Source organism: Oncorhynchus masou, chromosome 6 (genome assembly GCF_036934945.1).
Source record: "Oncorhynchus masou masou isolate Uvic2021 chromosome 6, UVic_Omas_1.1, whole genome shotgun sequence".
NCBI lineage: Eukaryota > Metazoa > Chordata > Actinopteri > Salmoniformes > Salmonidae > Oncorhynchus > Oncorhynchus masou.
In genome coordinates this window covers 55,208,710-55,232,239 of record NC_088217.1, presented here as the reverse complement: position 1 = coordinate 55,232,239, position 23,530 = coordinate 55,208,710, and the positions used below count along the sequence as shown (strand labels likewise).

The window sequence follows — 23,530 nt, the reverse complement described above, 5'->3', positions numbered from 1 at the left end:
CTCACGCTTTTTTCAGTTTTGCCCACACATTTGCTATAGGATTGAGGTCAGGGCTTTGTGATGGCCCCTCCAATACCTTGACTTTGTTGTCATTTTGACAAAACTTTGGAAGTATGCTTTGGGTGATTGTCCATTTGGAAGACCCATTTGTGACCAAGCTTTAACTGATGTCTTGAGATTGCTTCAATAAATCCACATAATTTTCCTACCTCATGATGCCATCTATTTTTTAAGTGCACCAGTCCCTCCTGCAACAAAGCACCCCCACAACATGATGCTGCCACACCTGTGCTTCACGGTTGGGGTGGTGTTCTTCGGCTTGCAAGCTTCCCTCTTTCTCCTCCAAATATAACGAAGGTCATTGTGGCCAAACAGTTCCATTTTTGTTTCATCAAATCAGAGTAAATTTCTCCAAAAAGTATGACCTTTGTCCCCACGTGCAGTTGCAAACCGTAGTCTGGCTATTTTATGGCGGTTTTGGAGCAGTGGCTTCTTCCTTGCTTTAGTGGCCTTTCAGGTTGTGTCTATATATGACTCCTATTACTGTGGCTATAGATACTTTTGTACCCGTTTCCTCCAGCATCTTCACAAGGTCCTTTGCTGTTGTTCTGGGATTTGCACTTTTCGCACCAAAGTACGTTCATCTCTAGGAGACAGAAAGCGTCTCCTTCCTGAGCGGTATGGCGGCAGCATGGTCCCATGGTGTTTATTATACTAGCGTACTATTGTTTGTACAGATGAACGTGGTGCCTTCAGGCGTTCGGAAATTGCTGCCAAGGGTGAACCAGACTTGTGGAGGTCTACAATTATTTTTCTGAGGTCTTGGCTGATTTCTTTTGATTTTCCCATGATGTCAAGCCAAGAGGCACTAAGTTTGAAGGCAGGCCTTGAAATACATCCACAGGTACACCTCCAATTGACTCAAATTATGTCAATTAGCCTAACAGAAGCTTCTAACGCCATGACATAATTTTCTGGAATTTTCCAAGCCATTTAAAGGCACAGTCAACGTAGTGTATGTAAACTTCTGACACACTGGAATTTTTGTTGTATAAAAAAATATATTTGCGTTTGTGGATTAATTTACTTCTGCAAGTGCCCAACCTGAAGTATTTGGCTTGAAAACCATTAACGTTTTTGTCCATTGAAAAACATTCAAAAAGCCTACAGAGTTCAAAAACTACAAGGCTTCTTCTTGGTAAATGGCTTTGTCACTTTTATAGCATATAACAGAGTGACAGTCAGACACAGTAAAATAGAACAGAGGAGAGTTCTCTGGAAAATCATGAACCCATTTAAGTCTCCTGACACTTCTGTGGTTCTAGATTAGACTCTACACCTGAGGCCTAGAGGCGAGAGAGGCAACTGTCTTTAATCTTTCTCTAAGTAGGTTCTCTGTTTGGAAGAACCAGCGATTGGGTGCAGCTGCGAGCCTCAAAATTATACACGCAACACATTGACGCTCATTCAATTGACCGACACACGCACAACGTTAGCACACGTTGGATACAGAATGCGACACGCAAAACACACCAAAAAAAAAGAAAACTGAGGACTGATGTTTACTTTCTACACTGTCCCCTTTGTGGAGGACACTTCCTTCTTTCTAGCACTCTTCTATTTTTCCCATTTCAAAAAAAAAATCTGTGACAACCAATCCTTTCTTCCTAACAGGGACTCGCAACCAAGAGAGCAGCAACAGTTACACAAAAGAGGACATCCACAATTGACTCTCTCTCCCTCTAACCTCCCTGCCCCGCTCTGTCTATTCTTTAAACACACAGTGCTTACTCTCCTCTTTATTTTTAATTCCTCTTCAATTTAACTAGGCAAGTCAGTTAAGAACAAATGCTTATTTACAATGACGGCCTACCGAAAGGCAAAAAGGCTCCAGCGAGAATGGGGGCTGGGATTGAAAATTAAAAATATATTTAAAAGAAAATATAGGACAAAACACATATCACGACAAGAGAGACACCACAACACTACATAAAGAGAGACAACATAGCATGGCAGCAACACATGACAACACAGCATAGTAGCAAAACAACATGGCAGCAGCACAAAGCATGGTACAAACATTATTGGGCACAGACAACAGCACAAAGGGCAAGAAGGTAAAGACAACAATTCATCACATGAAGCAGCCACAACTGTCAGTAAGAGTGTCCATGATTGAGTATTTGAATGAAGAGATGGAGGTAAAAAACTGTCCAGTGTGAGTGTTTTTTACAGCACGTTCCAGTCGCTAGCTGCAGCAAACTGAAAAGAGGAGCGACCCAGGGACGTGTGTGCTTTGGGGTCCTTAACAGAATGTGACAGGCAGAACGGGTGTTGTATGTGGAGGATGAGGGCTGCAGTTGGTATCTCAGATAGGGGGGAGTGAGGCCTGAGAGGGTTTTATAAATAAGCATCAACTTGCAGCGTGTATACTGAGATGACCAGTTTACAGAGGAGCATAGAGTGCGGTGATGTGTCCGATAAGGAGTATTGGTGGCACATCTGATGGCCGATTGATAAAGAACATCTCGCCGCTCGAGAGCAACCTTACCTACCGATCTATAAATTACATCTCCGTAATTTAGCATGGGTTGGATGGTCATCTGAATCAGGGTTAGTTTGGCAGCTGGGGTGAAAGAGAAGCAATTACGATAGAGGAAACGATGTCTAGATTTAACCTTTGCCTGCAGCTTTGATATGTGCTGAGAGAAGGACAGTGCACCATCTAGCCATACTCCCAAGTACATGTATGAGGTGACTATCTTAAGCTCCAAACCCGCAGAGGTAGTAATCACACTGGTGGGAAGAGGGGCATTCTTCTTACCAAACCACATTACCTTTATTTTGGAGGTGTTCAGAACAAGGTTAAGGGCAGAGAAAGCTTTTTGGAAACTAAGAAAGCTTTGTTGTAGAGCGTTTAACACAAAATCCAGGGAGGGGCCAGCTGAGTATAAGACTATCATCTCCATATAAATGGATGAGAGAGCTTCCTACTGCCTGAGCTATGTTGTTGATGTAAATTGAGAAGAGTGTGGGGTCAGGATCAAGCCTTGGGGTACTCCCATGGTGACAGGCAGTGGCTGAGACAGCAGATGTTTTGACTTTATACACTGCACCCTTTGAGAGAGTTGAACAGAGCACCTCCTCACATTTTCACTCCCCCCGCTCACCTATTTTATTTCCTTCCCTTTATCACCCCCTCTCCCCTTCCTTTAAGGCCAGAGGGACCACAGCAGACAGTGAATGGCCCTGATGTCATTAACTAGCTGCAGTTCTTTGTGTTGAGCTAGCCAATCCACAGATAACGGTCTTCTGTCCTAAAGAACTAAAGCCCCACCTCCACCACCACCACCCCATGCTACACAGCTGGGTGTAACCTCACACTCATCAACAGGTCATTCAAATGCATACATCCTCTCTACAATATAAGTGATTCTCTTACATTCTGATAAGTGAGTCTACAGGGCATTTGGAAACTATTCAGACCCGTTGACTTTCTCAACATTTAGTTACGTTACTGCCTTGTTCTAAAAATGGATTGAATAGTTTATCTCTCATCTACACACAATACCCCGTAATGACAAAGCAAAAACAGTTTTTTTTTTCTCAATTTGACACACAAAAAATTAAACAACTATTCGGACACTTTACTCAGTATTTTGTTGAAGCACTTTTGGCAGCGATTACAGCCTCAAGTCTTCTTGGGAATGGCGCTTCAAGCTTGGCACACCTGTATTTGGGGGGTTTCTCCCATTATTCTCTGCATATCCTCTCAAGCTCTGTCAGGTTCAATGGGGAGTGCCGAACAGCTAGTTTCAGGTCTCTCCATAGATGTTCGATCGGGTTCAAGTCCGGGCTCTGGCTGGGCCACTCAAGGACATTCAGAGACTTGTCTCGAAGCCACTCCTGCATTGTCTTGGCTGTGTGCTTAGGGTCATTGTCCTGTTGGAAGGTGAACCCTCGCTCTGGAGCAGATTGTCATCAAGGATCTCGCTGTACTTTGCTCCGTTTACCTTTCCCCTCGATCCTGACTAGTCTCCCAGTCCCTGCCACTGAAAAACATCCCCACAGCATGATGCTGCCACCACCATGCTTTACCGTAGGGATGGTGCCAGTTTTCCTCCAGACATGACGCTTGGCATTCAGCAGTTCACTCTTGGTTTCAATAAACCAAAGAATCTTGTTTCTCGTGTTCTGAGTCCTTAGGTGCATTTTGGCAAACTCCAAGTGGGCTGTCATGTGCCTTTTACTGAGGAGTGGATTCCGTCTGGCCACACTACCATAAAGGCCTGATTGGTGGAGTACTGCATAGATGGTTGTCCTTCTGGAAGGTTCTCCCATCTCCACAGAGGAACTCTGGAGCTCTGTCAGTGACCATCAGGTTCTTGATCACCTCCCTGACCAAGGCCCTTCTCCCCCGATTGCTCAGTTTGGCCATACGGCCAGCTCTAGGAAGAGTCTTGGTGGTTCCAAACTTCTTCTATTTAAGAAAGATGGAGGCCACTGTGTTCTTGGGGACCTTCCATGCTGCAGACATTTCTTGGTAATCTTCCTCAGATTGGTGCCTAGACACAATTGTGTCTGGGAGCTCTATGGACAATTCCTCCAACCTCATGGCTTGGTTTTTGCTCTGACATGCACTGTCAACGGTGGGACCTTATATAAACAGGTGTTTCCCTTTCCAAATCATGTCCAATCAATTGAATTTACTACAGGTGGACTCCAATCAAGTTGTAGAAACATGTTAAGGATCATCAATGTAAACAGGATGCGCCTGAGTTCAATTTTGAGTCTCATAGCAAAGTTTCTGAATAATTATGTAAATATGTTTTTTATTTATAATACATTTACAAACATTTCAAAAAACCTGTTGTCACTTTGTCATTATGGTGTATTGTGTGTAGATTAAATACATGTTATTTTTTTTAAAACATGTTAAACACATGTTTTTGTCATCAAAAAGGCTGTAACATAAACTCTGGAAAAAGTCAAGGGGTCTGAATACTTTCTGAATGCGCTGTATATAAACTAGGTAGTTTGGGTCTTCGATGCTGATTGGCTGAAACAGCATTTCAGTCGTGAGTATATTAGACAATATATGAAGAGATGGAGACCCGCACGCTGTCCAAAAATGAGGCTTGAATACAAAATAAAGATATTTATTAAAACATCATGGTGCCCCAAAATGCATAGTGCAAGAAAGTGCATAAATGAAAGGTGAAAACAAAACACAAATGTTTCAGACAATTTACCATGGGTGTGACGCAAACTACTTGTTTACTGTTATATGTACAGTATATCACAAAAGTGAGTACACCCCTCACATTTTTGTAAATATTTGAGTATATCTTTTCATGTGACAACACTGAAGAAATGACACTTTGCTACAATGTAAAGTAGTGAGCTTGTATAACAGTGTAAATTTGCTGTCCCCTCAAAATAACTCAACACACAGCCATTAATGTCTAAACTGCTGGATACAAAAGTGAGTACACCCCTAAGTGAAAATGTCCAAATTTGGCCCAAAGTGTCAATATTTTGTGTGGCCACCATCATTTTCCAGCCCTGCCTTATCCCTCTTGGGCATGGAGTTCATCAGAGCTTCACAGGTTGCCACTGGAGTCCTCTTTCACTCCATGACGACATCACGGAGCTGGTGGATGTTAGAGACCTTGCACTCCTCCACCTTCCGTTTGAGGATGCCCCACAGATGCTCAATAGGATTCAGGTCTGGAGACATGCTTGGTCAGTCCATAACCTTTACCCTCAGCTTCTTTAGCAAGGCAGTGGTCGTCTTGGAGGTGTGTTTGGGGTTGTTATCATGTTGGAATACTGCCCTGCGGCTGAGTCTCCGAACGGAGGGGATCAAGCTCTGCTTCAGTATGTCACAGTACATGTTGGCATTCATGGTTCCCTCAATGAACTGTAGGCTCCCCAGTGCCGGCAGCACTCATGCAGCCCCAGACCATGACATTCCCACCACCATGCTTGACTGTAGGCAAGACACACTTGTCTTTGTACTCCTCACCTGGTTGCCGCCACACACGCTTGACACCATCTGAACCAAATAAGTTTATCTTGGTCTCATCAGACCACAGGATATGGTTCCAGTAATCAATGTCCTTAGTCTGCTTGTCTTCAGCAAACTGTTTGCGGGCTTTCTTGTGCATCATCTTTAGAAGAGGCTTCCTTCTGGGACGACAGCCATGCAGACCAATTTGATGCAGTGTACATCGTATGGTCTGAGCACTGACAGGCTGACCCCCCACCCCTTCAACCTCTGCAGCAATGCTGGCAGCACTCATACGTCTATTTCCCAAAGACAACCTCTGGATATGACGCTGAGCACGTGCACTCAACTTCTTTGGTCGACCATGGCGAGCCCTGTTCTGAGTGGAACCTGTCCAGTTAAACCGCTGTGTGGTCTTAGCCACCATGCTGCAGCTAGGTTTCAGGGTCTTGGCAATCTTCTTATAGCCCAGGCCATCTTTATGTAGAGCAACAATTTTTTTTTCAGATCCTCAGAGAGTTCTTTGCCATGAGGTGCCATGTCGAACTTCCAGTGACCAGTCAGTATGAGGGAGCGTGAGAGCGATGACACTAAATTTAACACACCTGCTCCCCAGTCACACCTGAGACCTTGGGCCCAATTTGGACATTTTCACTTAGGGGTGTACTCACTTTTGTTGCCAGCGGTTTAGACATTAATGGCTGTGTGTTGAGTTATTTTGAGGGGACAGCAAATTTACACTGTTATACAAGCTGTACACTCACTACTTTACATTATAGCAAAGTGTCATTTCTTCAGCGTTGTCACATGAAAAGATATACTCAAATATTTATAAAAATGTGTGGGGTGTACTCACTTTTGTGATATACTACTGTATGTTGGTAACCAGTTTATAATTGCAATAAGGCAAGACACCTCAGGGGTTTGTGCTAAATGGCCAATATACCACTGCTGAAGGCTGTATCCAGGGAGTCTGCTTCGCGTCATGCATAAGAACAGCCGTTAGGCGTGGTATATTGGCCATTATAAACTGGGTGGTTTGAGCACTGAATGCTGACTGGCTGACAACATTGGTATATCAGAACGTATACCACGGGTATGACAAAACATCTATTTTTACTGCTCCAATTAAGTTGGTAACCAGTTTATAATAGAAATAAGGCACCTGTGGGTTTTGTGGCATATGGCCAATATACCACGGCTAAGGCCTGTATCCAGACACTTCCAGATGCGTTGTGTGTAAGAACAGCCCTTAGGCGTGATATATTGGCCATATTCCACACCCCCTCAGGCCTTATTGCTTAAATATACCACACCAGCTCAGACCTTATTGCTCAAATATCTAGGCCTGGGCTACATATATCGTGATCTGAAAGGCTACATTCCACATAACCTACTGACAACTGAGTCTGTGTAAATCAATGTAAAAGTCAGATCTGAATGTGAAATGGTCTGTAAGCTGTATCTTTTAAGAAATTAAATGGCTTTGAAAAAGTCCTCTCTTTTTAGGTAACCTGATTGACTGGGATGACATCTGATATCAATAAGATGCAAATTATCCAACTGACTCTCAACAGACGGTCTTTCAAAACCTGTGAACATTCAAATAATGCTCTGACTGTGTGCGCACTGTTGCATGTAATGACAACAGAGAGAGAGAGAGTTGCTCAGCAGCTTCAGAAACAGGAAGAGAACAGGAAGTGTGAGGGAGGCCCACGCGGCCTGACAGGAAGTTATTCTGCAACAGAAACATTGTCTGATGAACCCAGAGGAGTTCATTAACAACTACACTAACAGAACACCTTGAGGGACACACACTAACAGAGAAATAAACACACACACACACACACACACACACAGACAAAGAAACACACACGCAGAGAACCAAACGCAGAAAAATAAACTCACAGACACAAACACACAACACCTCCACTACACACGGGTCATGTGGAATCTACAGGGAGGGGGAATTTGTTATCCAAACTGCTCACGGAGGATATTAAAATTAGACACATTACCACAGAAGCACGATAATCAACATCTCACACAGTATAGTTTCGGAATTAGCTAGTAAGCTGTCGTCCACAGTCCTTGGGCAGGCTATACATAGATCAAAACATACAGCATAAAATCAATCTAAATCAAACATTGACACATCTCCATATTCATAATCTCCATTTTCATCTGATTTGAAATCATAGAAATATAGATAATAGAATATACATTCCCATTGACCTTTGACAGTGGGTGGACCTGCGGCCATCATTGTGGTAGTAGTTGGAAGTAAAAATGTCAATTCAATTTAACATGTCAATAGCGTACCAGCGAAATTGCAGTGCTCTGAGCGGATAGGTCCATTCTATGAACTATATTGAAATTACACCCACCCTGTATTCAAGAGTATGCTGTGTCTCAACCGTTGGCGGGCACAACACACGCACCTCAAATTATGTAAATTAGCGTTTAAAACTACAACAAATGCAAAAAAAAATGTTTTATGTGGTTTACACGTTTTTTTTGATAATAGATGTTAAGGTTAAAAGGTTTTTTAACTACCAAATGCAACCGTTAATCTTTTCCCGTGATGAAGACAGGAGTCTCATGGTATAGTAGGGTATGCATTAGACTTTGGCGGTATAATGTATATACCGTATACCAGGGTATTTTTAAATACCCACAGTAGGATTTTCAATAGCTCAAACAACGTTTAGCTTATTTTTTCATGAATGTGAATATATTGAATATTTTCAAATGAATACCTGCAGTCAACTTGCGCCCGAGGTGAAAAGACAAAGCAGATCATGTTCCTCATTTCAGCTGTTGCGTCATTTTTTTAAACTGTTCCCCAAAGCAGCTGATTGAGCCAGTCACATAGTAGGTTTGTTTACAAAGAGGACACGGTGCAAACGGAAGCTTTCCTGACGCGACGACCCACTGTTGCGCAGCACAATAGAGCGGATCAAGTTACACTTGAAATTCACTACTAACGTTCGCCAGCTAAATATCTTATGACTATACTGAACAAAAACATAATTGCAACATGTAAAGTGTTGGTCCCATGTTTCATGAGCTGAAATAAAAGATCCCAGAAACGTTCCAAATGCACAAAAAGCCAATTTCTCACAAATTCTGTGCACAAATTTGTATACATCACTGTTAGTGAGCACTTCTCCTTTGACAAGACAATACATCCTGACAGGTGTGGTATATCAAGAAGCTGATTAAACAGCATGATCATTACACAGGCGCACCTTATGCTGGGGACAATAAAAGGCCAGTAAAATGTCTCAAGTTTTGAGAATGCATGCAATTGGCATGCTGACTGCAGGAATGTCTACCAGAGCTGTTTCCAGAGAGTGTAATGTTCAGTTCTCTACCATAAGCCTTCTCCAACGTTGTTTTAGAGAATTTGGTAGGTTGTCCATCCGGCCTCACACCCGCAGACCATGTGTAACCACACCAGCCCAGGACCTCCACATCCGGCTTCGTCACCTGCGGGATCGTCTGAGACAAGCCACCAGGACAGCTGATGAAACTGAGGAGTATTTCTGTCTGTAAAAAAAGCCCTCCCAGAATTGATTTTGGGGGGGGGGGGGCTCATGGCCCTCCCAGGCCCACCCAAGGCGGCGCCCCTGCCCAGTCATTTTGTTTAATCGTTGAAAATGCAAAAATATGTGAAAATGCTGCATCTTCTGTTTATATTTTTGTTCAATATATAAGTTTCACTATCTAAGATGTGCCAACAAACAAAAAAGGTCTCCAGCAATGCATTTGGTTTGCTAACTTGCTAGCTAGTCACAAGCTTAAAAGATAAAGCTTCTTGGTTACAGCAAAAGACAGCCAATCCACTCCTGGATCAAGTTCCCTGCTGTCTGATATTTGTTTTGTGAGTGCAGCAAACCTTTTGAGATAGTTATACAACTTCCTGAGCTGGGGTGTCTTTAGTCGTTGCAATTTGTTTAATGTTCGCTTGCACTTGCTACCATTTAGCTAGCGTCTGCTATGGGAATTCAGTAGTACTTTGTTAGCATGCATATTTAATAATAATAATAATATATTTGAAAAGAAATACACTATTTATACAGAAGTATGTGGACACCCCTTCAAATGAGTGGATTCAGCTATTTCAGCCACACCCATTGCTGACAGGTGTACAAAATCAAGCACACTGCCATGCAATCTCCATAGACAAACATTGGCAGTAAAATTGCCTTACTGAAGAGCTAGCTCAGTGACTTTCAATGTGGCACCGTCATAGGATGCTGCCTTTCCAACAACTCAGGTCGCCAAATGTCTGCTCTGCTAGAGCTGCCCTGGTCAACTGGAAGTGCTATTATTGTGGAGGTGGAAACATCTAGGAGCAACAACGGCTCAACCACGAAGTGGTAGGCCACACAAGCTCACAGAACGGGGCCGCCGAGATCTGAAGTTGCAACACCACCGAATTCCAAACTTCCTCTGGAAGCACAAGAACTGTTGGACGGTAGCGTCATAAAATGGGCTTCCTTGGCCGAGCAGCCGCACACACAAGCCTAAGATCGCCATGCGCAATGCCAAGCGTCGGCTGGAGTGGAGTAAAGCTTGCCGCAATTGGACTCTGGAGCAGTGGAAACGCATTGTCTGGAATGAAGAATCACACTTTACCATCTGGCAGTCTGACGTACAAATCTGGGTTTGGCGGATGCCAGGAGAATGCCTGCCCCGATGCATAGTGCCAACTGTAAAGTTTGGTGGAGGGGGAATAATGGTCTGGGGCTGTTTTTCATGGTTTGGGATATCTTAATGCTACAGCATACAATGATGTTCTAGACGATTCTGTGCTTCCAACTTTGCGGCAACAGTTTGGGGAAGGCCCATTCCTGTTTCAGCATGACAATGCCCCTGTGCACAAAGCGAGGTCCATACAGAAATGGTTTGTCGAGATAGGTGTGGAAGAACTTTACTGGCCTGCACAGAGCCCTAACCTCAACCCCATCGAAACACCTTTGGGATGAATTGGAACACCGACCTCGAGCCAGGCCAAATCACCCAACATCATTGCCCAACTTCCCTAATGCTCTTGTGGCTTGAATGGAAGCAAGTACCCGCAACAATGCTCCAACACCTAGTGGAAAGCCTTCCCAGAAGAGTGGAGGCTGTTACAGCAGCAAGGGGGGGACCAACTCTATATTAATGCCCGTGATTTTGGAATGAGATGTCCACATACTTTTGGTCATGTAGTGTAGCACCCCCTTGTGTGCACTGCCGCTAATACCGTATACCCCGGTAAGGTACAGAAACGGTATGAAGGTATGAAAATCTGGATGCCGCCCAACCCTAGTATGCATAATGGTTCAATTTTGAGCACCTCTATTTCCTGAATGTTTTGGCATTCTGATACCAGAAATGTCACTTCTGACCATTTCTACCGTGGGCAAATATGTATGGAAGGTTTCGTTCAAACAAAAAAGGGGTGCGGTCAAAAAGTGATTGAAATCAAATGGAACGACCTTCTTATAAATCAGCCAGGCAGTGAACAGGGCCCCTACAGTCCTACTGTAATCCCCCAGGATTTATAATAACAAAATAATACTGTTGATTCCTGATAAATGCTACAGCTTCTCTACTGCCATGAGTTTGCACTTATCGATTCGACTGTATACCGTGGCATTTCATTTTTCCCTCATCCTAATCACTGATCTAACACAGTAGGGATCCATACTATATCCAATAGAGCCATGATAGATCAAAATAAGGATTCCACAATAAAGCTTTCACTATCGAGACAGATAAGTGTTTAGTGATCAGTGGTTACTTCTAGTAATGGAGGGTTAATGGGTAATAAACCCTGTATTCATATCAGCCAATATAAATGTGCCAATTGGGCCAGTAGTATACAGTATTAAGTAAGTCTGCGTTGAGCTAAGGCTTTTCTGTACATTACTGATCTTAACGGCACCGTGTTTTGTTGACTCTTCCATGCTTCGGTCTCTGCAACTGTCCCAGTTCCAATCAGGAAAGTCTTTTGTTCAGCACTCCCTGACAAATTACTTTCTCTAATGGCTAGAGGTCAGAGACCATGTGACCAAGGTGAAGAGGCTGGAGTGTGTGTGTGTGTGTGTGTGTGTGTGTGTGTGTGTGTGTGTGTGTGTGTGTGTGTGTGTGTGTGTGTGTGTGTGTGTGTGTGTGTGTGTGTGTGTGTGTGTGTGTGTGTGTGTGTGTCTGGAGAGGGACCTCTATGAAGGTGTTGTTGGCAGATCCGGTGTCCTGTTTGAATGCCCTGGTAAACACTTTCAGTTGCTGTTATACCGGTGTTGTAACATTGTAATTAGTAACGACATTGTATTGCTTCCTCCCCTGCATCCAATCCCAGAAAGCAATATAGTTGAACACTTGCTTTCACTTATCCTATTATGTTCGATTGCTCATGCAATCCAGCTTTACTTCAAGGGAGGGTGGAGAGAGGGATGCATTTTAGAGGCTACAGTATCTGGCCTTGAACAGCTCTTAACAGGAGATAACCATTAGGTCATGAAGCCTTATGAGGGGACAATAAGGGCAGGGGGCCAGTCACCCATTTGAGGTCGGTTGGGTTAGATTATTTCGGGGAGAATTCTCCACTCAAATGTTGCTTGCGTACAACATACAGCAACATATTTCATCCGAAATGAAGTGAAAACTATTTGAAAGAACAGCACAGTGCTCTCCCAAAAATCAGCCTCGTGCTCGATGAGGCTACTAGTGTGAATAAAAACATTGCCTTGATTGTTAACATCAGACTTCGGCTGGCAGATATGGACATACCGGCAAACATTTTTGTTGATCTTGTGGAACTGGAGGACTTGTCAGCTGGGGGAATTGTCCGCAATCTGCATTAGAGGGTGTAAAGTTTACTGAGGACTTTCTCTCCAAAACCCTCATTACGTGTGGTGGTGCGTCTGTCATGCTGGGACGCAAGAGCGGAGTAGCAACAAGGCTCCAGGCCCTCTTCTCTAATATAACTGCTCGGCACACAGGCTTGAGCTCACATTCGGCGATGTGGTAAAAGAGATGGGAGCCATCAATCCTTTGAAAATACTTACGGACAAGCTATATGTGCTTTATACCGTATCCAATCAAAAAAAATGAATGGAGCTGAGGGAGTGCATAGAGAGTTTAGACATTTAGCTGTGCTACAATCAACAGGATCTTGGACACTAAGATGGGTGGCATCCAGTTTTAGAACTGTCGAGTCCGTGTGGAAAAATGACCCGGCTCGTCACAAGCATTTCACCACAGCAGCTGAGGAGGCCTCCTACGACCCGTCAGCGCTTGTGGCCTTACCACGAGCATATCCTCGCATGCGTTTGTCAAAGATCTAGGCCTTGTGTGACGCACATCAGGAACTATCCGAATTGTCACTCGAGCTCCGAAAGAGAGACTGCACAATTATTACTGCACGCGGGGCAGTCACCGGGGAAGCGAGGGTGTTCAGTGCAAATGGCAGAGCAGCCAGGCTGACACACACAACTCAGCCACACATGGATTCAGGAGAACTCTTTCTAAGGCGTCAAACTGAATGGTTGAAGACCCAGCGGCAGAGTCCTTAATCAGAGGGAGTTTTTCTCGAGCTCGGCGAGGAACCATGGAGGCCAGAATGATCTCTTAAGGAGGACAGGCGGTGGACAATACAGGACACAGAGGAGCTGAAGGTGCTTTACGCGCAATACTGGCCGGAGGACGTAGGAGCAATGTATGGAGAAACAGAGGTAGAATCTCTCGACCCGCGGTTCGGCATCGACAGTCCATGTACGGTCATACGGACCTACAGGCGGTACAAGGACACGAATTGTAATGCTAAAGGACACATTCCAGTTGGACATAAAGTGCTGGTGATCGGCGGTCAGCACCGTCCCAATCTCTGGAACAAATCTGATTTGCACCTCGACCCGCGCCTCTCCGCATACCTTCACCATTATCAAGGTACCTCTTTCTGAACCTTGTTGGCCCACCCCCATGACCAAATTCAACCCAGTCCCCCTGTGGGAGGTCATGGGATTGCTAAAGGACACAGATGTGGTCACAGACACCAGTAGCAAGACAAGAAATAGGGAGGAGACGCATAAGAAAAGGGCTGTGTTATGGGAGGTTTTGGAAATCTAAGGGGCACCGTGAAGTTTAAATCGGAATAAGCGCTTCATCTCATCGCATAGGCACGAGGCCTGTAAATTATAATAGGTGTTCTGCTGTAGCCTACATCGATGTATTTTATTGGAAGTACATTCTGATATCACAATCATTTGACTTGATAGGTTTGTTCGACTGCTACATTGACGCCCTGAAAAGCATACGAAATGCACGTCTTGTAAAGCCCCACAGCTATGTGTGCATGTGCATATGACAGGTGTTCTGCCGTGACGCCTAAAAATATTGCTGTACATTGATGTCTAGAAAATTAGGCTACAAGAAAGTCAGACTTGTAAGCGCCACAGCTATATCAGAGCATGTGGGTGGGTATATTATACATGTTTGGGACGGTGGCTTTGAGAGAAACGCGCCAGTATCTCTCACGTAACTAGCATGACATTCACTGTCTATGATCTCTCTCCCGCTCTGCTCCGAAAGACACAAGCATCTCTCAAGCGTTGCACTGAATCATTTAATTTAGACTCTGTGCGGTAGGCCACCAAAATATTTGATCAATTTCCAAATATTGTTTTGAGAGAGAGACTGACTTTTGGCACGAGTGCACCGCCCATCACCAGTGTGTGGGTCAGTGAAACTGGAAAGCATTTTTTATGACGACAATTTCCTCCTCACATTGTAGCCTACAACATGTCTCCTCACACCTAGGCCTAGGCTATTGATGGATTCAAGACCAGGTGGTTTTGTATTGATATCAGATTCTCAGTTGTGTAAGTGTCAAAGTAGCCTGCCATTCCGATTTTTTGTGTGGTATTAACAAAGATTCAGCCAATGTCTCCAGTCACGTAAAATGACGTACATAGAATTGCAAGAAATGCTTTTATTAAAAGGCCAACATTTTCAAAAAAAAAATTTACCCACAAAAAATGTACCCCATGTATAAAACTTCTGTACGTGTGTAACGGATGTGAAACGGCGAGCTTAGTTCGCGGTGGTGTGCGCTAAATAGCGTTTCATTCGGTGACGTCACTTGCTCTGAGACCTTGAAGTAGTAGTTCCCCTTGCTCTGCAAGGGCCGCGGCTTTTGTGGAGCGATGGGTAACAATGCTTCGTGGGTGACTGTTGTTGATGTGTGCAGAGTTCGCACCCGGGTATGGGCGAGGGGACGGTCTAAAGTTATACTGTTACACGTGCCTCTACGCCACTACACAAATGCGATGAAATGAATGCAATGCTTTATAATAAAATTATTTTTTTTCTTCTCTTGTGCTCACTGCTTGTTCCGGCAATTCCCGATTTACAAATGAAGCACTGGATACCTCGCAAAGAAACTGCTTTCTATCCCTTTCAATTGCACATTCTTCTGTCACACATTCTTTTGTCACGCATTATTCTGTCACGCATACTTCTGTCACGCATTCCTCTCTCTCTCTACTCTCCCAAAATTAACCTAACGTAGCAGGTGTAAAACACACCGGCATGCAATGGATTACGGTCGTTGTTGTTAATTACAAGTTTTCTGCGCTAAACTATGTCGAATGTCTCCCTACTACAGTTTGGCCTTGATCTGATTCATCTCTAGAGAAACTATGCAATGTGTGCTCATTGAGCTCACAGCAGAGAAAAAAAACAGAAGGAAATGGAATTCAAAATAATTGAACCAATGATTTTGGTTAAATCTCTCAGCATAACACACACACACACACAGACACAGACAGAGACGTTCTGACCAAAGGCTAGTTCCCACCAGAGCCAGGCCTGTAATGCAGCCCCCCTAGGGAGGCTGTCGACCCAGTGAACAGGTCACAGTGTCAACAGGAAACAGACGCAACACACACACATCCTACACAGGACATAAGTTCAACAACCAAAACAAACCCTTTTTAAAAATGTATATTTATTCTACACCCCCTGGCTTCTGTCATTGTATTCTAGGCTACTCCATGTTGTGTCAAGGGCAGACTGTCAATATCGTGGCCTGTAACAGTCTGAATGCAGACCAAAGCAGCAACGAAAAGTTGGTAGCAGAAAATCATTTCACACAACGCACGTTGCGTCACACGGACTGAAGTCAAAATTGTAAGCCAAGGGTGGCAACCAGTGTGGTAAAATGCATCTGCGATCATCACAAAAGACAAAGTTCTCTCCTGCATGGGAACAGTGAACAAAGTACATCCTTGTATCTCCTTCCCTGTTCAATAATAACCTATTCATCACAATAAAGTATTCATAATCATCTATTTCCAGCCTCATCATCACAAGAGGAGCAGAACAGAACATCAGACAATCTCAGCCCCCCCACTCCTGAGGAGCACCCTGAGGAGGCGGCTGGCTGCTTGTCTGATCAACTCTATTTAGAGCACATCTGTTGACCAGTGCTCTGATTTAAAAGTAGTGCACTGCATAGGGAATAGGGTGCCATTCGGGATGCCGGCCCTGTGTCATCTCCTCCAGTTTCGCCCAGTCGTCGCAGGAGACATGCAGTCAACAGCCTCTCTCTGTCTTCTTTGTGTCTATTTATAACAAGATTGGCTGTTGACTCAACACCTTCACGTAAGACCTCTCTCTGGACTGCAATGGGGGGGGGGGGTGAAAAGAGGAGGGAGAGGAGGATGGAGCATGGAGGGGGACGGAGAGAGGGGCAAACATGGCCTGCAGATGAAATACTCTACAACAAACCTGCCCACACACCCAAAAGCACATGTTCACAAATGAGCTTGCACACACAGAGAAATACATGAAAAGCACGTATGCTTTCCCACACACACAGATTAAACAAAAATAAGCACACACACACACACACACACACACACACACACATGGCTTAGACGAAGCCATCAGCAACATAAATCTGTCAACCTCAAGCCAACACCAGCCCTCAAGATGGCATCGACAGCACTGGAAGTGTGTGATCTACTGTTTGGATGCAGGATTCTGGGTCATTGTGTAACAGGCTATCTGTATGTTGGCTGTATGTTCTCTGAATGTTGTTTAGTGAAGGCTTCCCAGACAGACAGGAAATGAACGGCTTCTCTGTCGTGACACAGACTGTGGAGGGGCGGGGGTATGGGGTCCAGCCTCTAGGTCAGGGTGGTGAATGACCTGACTTTGTTTGGCCATCAACACCTCCCTTCGCCGGATCTCACACACGCACGAGCGTGCACACGCACTAGTCAAACCCAGACTTCTCTAAACGCAGTCCCTGTCGCAGTCCTTGAACTGAGGTTCCTCTGCTGCAGAACAGAATTCTGATTATAAATGAGGGAGCAATTACACAGCCATCCATCTAGTGTCTGTTATCAGTGGCCTGGTGTTCCCTGGAATAGTCTTCCCTGTCGTTACGAAGACAGTCCATCTCAAGGTGCATCCCAAATGGCTCCCTATTCCCCAATATAGTGCACTATTTTTTACCAGGGCCCATTGAGATCAGGTCAAAAGTAGTGTATTGGGTGTGCTATTTGGGAAGCATCCCTAGATCCACGGGAAGTCCTCAAGATCCGTGTGTTTGTTTATATGCGTCCCTACTTCCTGTCACTACTAACGCTGCTTTAGGTGCCACCCATTAGGAACAGAGCAAATACACACACACACACACACACACACATTTTAGATCACACACGAAGAAGAGAACAGAGCATGCTTTTAAGATTCCTATTACAACAGTGGCACTATGGTTATTACATACCTCTGTGTGCTTATTTCTTGTTTGTTACTGAATTAACATTGGTTAGTATTTTTCAACTTTGTGTGCTTACAGTAGGCCTATACCTAGCGCAGGGTAACTAATACTAATTACGTAAGTTGTACTTCCATAGTTACAAAATAATCTGTTTGAAAAATACAGATTTGAATAGAGAGACAGCTAACCATATATGGACAGTAGGCCTTGTCTCCTGCTGCTGTGTTGACAGGTCATGTCACAGGTCATGTCAGGCTCCTTCCTGTCTGTCTGTCTGTCTGTCTGTCTGTCTGTCTGTCTGAACTGTATATCCCATCCCCGGCCAGTTAAATAAATCAATAGTAAGGCCTAGGCCTTTAACCCCACCTTAAAGCACATCCAACTTCCTCATTTTTATTTTATTTTATTGATATAACTAGGCAAGTCAGTTCAGAACAAATTCTTATTTAAAATGATGGCATAGGAACAGTGGGTTAACTGCCTTGTTCAGGGGTAGAACGACAGATTTTTACCTTGTCGGCTCGGGGATTCGATCTACTAAGGCTACCTGTCGCCCTAATACAATCAACAGATGAATAACAATGAACAAGCAGCATCGCTGCTTTTCACTCTTTTTGAAAAGCCTCAGCAAAATATTGGCTAAACCACTTCCTCTTTTTGACATTGTGACAAAGCGCAAAGGAACTAACTGACAGGCTGACTCTAATGCCAGGTTCTGCCCCGTGGTTTCGGCCCATTGTCTCACGGTCTCGTGCCTCACCGGGGGGATGGGGGGGAATCAGGACCTCTAGAAGCCAACCGTAATAATATTGATGGCCCCATTTTCCAATTTTCACGTGCAGTGGCCCATGTGCACCGTATTCTTTACTTATGGACCCTAGTCAAAAGAAGTGCACTATATAGGGAATAGGGTACCATTTTGGATGCATCCAGCGGACAGACTATAGGCTACGAGCCTTATAACCATTTAGTCTCCCAACCACACATGGGCAACTGCACGGGAAAATGGGGCCATCAATATTACGGTTGACTTCAAAAAGGCCCTAATTCCGACCACCTTGCCACGGGGCAAAACTGTCTGGCTGCGACAAGGTTACCACTCGCGCACGCACACACAGAGAAAGAGAAACACGCGCGCACATGACTGCAGATATACTATCCGATATACTAGCCCAATTAAGTCATGCCTTCTCACATTACTCGTCTATGTAGAACATTACGGAGTTCTAATCAAGCTGGGTGGTGATTAGGGCTGTGGCGGTGACCGGAGTCATGAAGGCAGTCAAATTCCACGTGACCGTTTAGTCACGGTAATTATGCTTCTCGAAGCTTTGATGCTGCCGATTATCATTAGTAGCCTACCAAACTAGCTACCAACTGGTACTCGGCACTCTACTGTCCCCCTAATCACTCTGACAATGTAAATGTAAAAAAATTAAATCTAACGCTTCACTTCATGTGGCACAGCATTTCTATAAGCTATGTGATCGCGGGAGAAAACAGAGTGATGGCCGCTAATAAAAAGAGGAGGATCTCATGAGTTTTCTATAGGCTAGGTCTACTATATTCATTTCTCAACTTTCCTAATATTATGCACATTGCATATAATTTACAAAAGGAGTATAGTCTACCTGGCTGGCATGAAAATAAACCACGGGGAAAAGCGTCCTCCATTCGCTATTTAAGTGCATAGATGACATATTTTTTCCCGCTGCCCCTGTTTCGATACAGGTGCATGAGAATGGTCCATTCTAAATCGAAACAAATGTTACACATTTTATTTTGTATAAGTAAAGAGAAGATTAAATCAAGAAGTCTGATGGGTGACAATATTTGCCTATCAATTATATATTAGTCAGTCGGCATGGCTCCCACAGCATTACGCTTAGTGGGACTTTCATGGGTTTTTCAACAGGACAATGACCCAACACACCTCCAGGCTGTGTAAGGGCTATTTGACCAATAAGGAGAGTGATGGAGTGCTGCACCAGATGACCTGGCCACCACAATCACCCGACCTCAACCCAATTGAGATGGTTTTGGATGAATTGGACCACTGAGTGAAGGAAAAGGAGCCAACAAGTGCTCAGCATATGTGGGAATTTCTTCAATACTGTTGGAAAAGCATTCCAGGTGAAGCTGGTTGAGAGAATGTCAAGAGTGTGCAAAGACGTAATCAAGGCACAGGGTGGCTACTTTGAAGAATCTCAAATATAAAATATATTTAGATTTCAACAACACTTTTTTGATTACTACATGACTCCATGTGTTATTTCACAGTTTTGTTGTCTTCACTATTATTCTACACTGTAGAAAATAGTACAAATAAAGAAAAACTCTGGAATAAGTAGGTGTGCCCAAACGTTTGACTAGTACTGTACACATTGGAATTGGATAAGGATGAGCGCAGTTGCATCCCGGATGAGCCGGTCTTCACTTGTATGTAGTCTGTGAGAAAGACCTGATCACGTGAAGGAGAGCCAAATCGTTTGGAGAAAATATTTATATATTTTTTCACCTGTATTCTTCATACTATGGAATAATATAAAATAATGCCATGGAATCATAAGCTAATCTTGTCTGCTAAATGAACTAGTTTAGCCCACAGCCATTTGGCATAACCACATCAGGACCGAGCATAAGGAGAACTCAGAGTATGCTATTCTGTTCTTCTGAAATAGACTACATTTTCTTCATATCATGCTTCTTTAGACCTGTCTAAAATAAATAATGGATTTTTTGTGAAGGTGTAGGGGATATTACATGGATTTGTTAGACTTTTTGTTATGTGTGGAAGCCAGGAGATGCTAAATGGGTTTATGTTAATTAACGGTCAATTACCGTGAGACCGACAGTTATTTGTTTGACAATCGCCGGCTGACAAAATTTCACGACCGCCACAGCCCTAGCGGTGATAGCCTACTCTGATATATAATATCCCCTTATGGCACGCAAATTAAACAGCGATGATGTCCAATATTCATCGATAACCTCACAACCCAGTCCCATGCATTCAGGGTTTGTTCTCAACAAAGGCAGTGAATAAATGTGATGGACATGTCATCGCTTTGGGGAACAGTATCTTCATCTCGTTGTGATGCTCGACTCAAAAGGTAAAAACACATTTCAGCAAGGTCCAAAGCAAAACATTTCTAACACTGAGTCATTGAGGGAAAGCAATTATGTTGTAACGATGAAAAGACACCCTATTGCAACAGCAACAACACATGGCATGGAGAGCTCACATGAAGAGAATTTGATATTATTGTGACTGGCAGAAATGCCCAACCTGATCTCAGAGCATTTCGTATTATTATCGACGTAAATCTGAGGCACTCCATTTAGTATATGTTACGTTTCGTATGGTATGTAATTACATTTTCAATGTCCATCACCGATCTCATATGATATGTTACGAGATACAATTCAAATTGTTTTAGGAATTTTCTAAATGTGCAATGTTATGAATTTTGAAAACGTATGATATGTTATGAATTCTAGCTAGGTATCTAACATTAGCTCGCTGGCTACCGTTAGTTAGGCTAGAGGTTAAGGCCAGGGTAAAGTTTAGGAGTTAGGTTAAAGGGTTAAGGGCAGGGTGAGCTAAAAGGGTTAAGGTTAGGGGAAGGGTTAGTTAACACGCCAAGTAGTTGCAATGTAGAAAAAAAGTAGTATGTAGTTGAAAAGTTGCTATTTAGCTAAAATGCTGTCACTGATGATATTCAAATTTGCAACCTTCATTTGCATTATACACCCACCTGTCCAACCAAACTACTTTCGTTTTTGCATTAAGTAACCGTCTGTCTTATGTAACCATACCAAACGTAACATATCATACTTACTTGCAGTCCAGCTTTACATTTACAATGCTACATCTAGTCTATGAGACCAGGCTGCAACGCCCCATGGATATGCTACCCCGCCAGCACCTGGGCTGAGGACTTTCAGAATCACACAACACTCATGATTTCAACCAACAGATCATTCAGCCTATCAGCATAATAGCACTGATCTCCTTAATCTTCTGCACCTATATGAAGGCATGCTCGCACATGCTTTGCCTTATCTGCTCTGTGTACAGTAGCTAGAAGAACACCACCCATATGTTGCAACAGCAAGCCAAATTCTAACTGTACCAATGTAATTATTGCTCTACATATGGACAGCTAAATAACATAACCAGAGAATGCTTCTAGGACTCACATGTGAGCGTATCAATTAATTAATTGCCCGGTAACAGAGACACACAGTGACTGACAGACACACAATGCGCTCTGCAAAGGTCGGCAGAAATCTTTCAGTGGGCTTTCAGGGACCGCGGAGGGGCATACCTCAAAGAGACCTTCACACAGCAGTCGTTCTGGCTCGCCATCCTGTCCTCTTTCTTTCAGTGCTCCCCTCTTTTACAAAAGTATCTGAACTGTGCCAGTCAGAGTCCGTTTAGTGCGTAAAAATCCAGTGTTGCGTCAAACAAAAGCGCATGGAGCGGTACTTCAGGTTAGAAGCTCGGGCCGCGGTGCTGTCATCATAACCTGCCGTGGGTAATCCTGCTACCGTCGGCTTCTGCTTCTGTCCACGCTCACAATCTACACCTCCGTTCTTCGCACGCGCTTTTCTTCTCCTTTCTTATTTATTTCGCCGCTGCTACATCCTGTTGTGTATGTGCGAAGTCTACAAACCGTTTCGGCGCTCATCCAAAACCACACAGTAACAGCCTTCTCTGCCTATTTATTGTCTGTCTCACATTGAATGTGCACAGCGGAGGCAGAGAGAGAAAACCATAGGGGGCGGGTGTGAATCGCATTTGATTGACAAGCTCTTAGCCACACATATCAAATGCTCCCGCCCCCGTCCTACCTAATAGGCCAATTAGGGAGCTCAGAGCCTCAAAGTCTCAGAGGCGCCCAATGGTGTGCGCGCGTGCGTGTGCGTGCGTATGCGTGTGTTAGGTTGTGGGCAGAAGCACAGGGAACATCTGAGGCCCGTTAACCAGTCATAAAAAGAGTCAATGTTCCCATGTTTGAGAGGGAGGTTCAAGGGTCCCAGATTTAACATCATGGGGGTCAAAGGTAACATATCAGTTAGGGCTGTGGTTGTATGACGACTAGTGCATAGTAAGGTAAAAAAAGAGTGAGTGAGTCTATCCACTACAGATAACATATAACAAGCGCAGAACAAGCTGGGATAGGCCGGTCGTGACTAGCGGCAGATAGGTAAGGGTTTTCAAGAAGAGTGAGTCGATCCACCACTGATAGGCCTTCATCCAGCAACGAGCCAACATTTCCCGTCAACAGAGGCATATCCAATATCTCTATTAACAATACTTGTGATTCTTCACGTTGAATGTGTCCTTCGCTATAAAATAAGCATTTAAAACACGTTTTTATCTCAGGGTCTACCATTTTTCGCCCGTATAAGTGGGAAATCACGTGTTAGTTTACGCTCGCGTATCTGCGTGGTCTAGAATGGACTACAATGGCAGCCCCCGTGCAGAAAATGGGAGACCCTGGGTAAAAACTTCTTTTAAACGCTATTTGACCGCGAAGGACATATTTATTGACAGCGAAGGACAGTGTTCCTAGAGACATTGGATGTTGTTGGGAAAAGTTATTTTGGTGAAACAGCATAGTTTAGGTTTGGTTGATCAAGGATGCCAGGCTACGGAAGCTTCCACTATCAAGCCATCTGTAAACAATGGCTCCTTGCGGGATGAGTCCTATAGTGACTAATGGCAAATA

The 23,530-nt window shown here is 44.0% G+C and overlaps 1 protein-coding gene across 1 annotated transcript in view; it reads right to left on the bottom strand.

Annotated features, from left to right (window-relative positions):
• LOC135542310 (kinesin-like protein KIF21B) overlaps window positions 1–22,533 on the bottom strand; it is a 112,958-nt gene extending 90,425 nt beyond the window's left edge. The window contains 1 exon segment of the mRNA XM_064969188.1: window positions 22,124–22,533. Within this exon segment, the coding sequence (XP_064825260.1) occupies window positions 22,124–22,164 (41 nt within the window). The 5' untranslated portion in view covers window positions 22,165–22,533.
• Window positions 22,534–23,530: the final 997 nt, after the last annotated feature.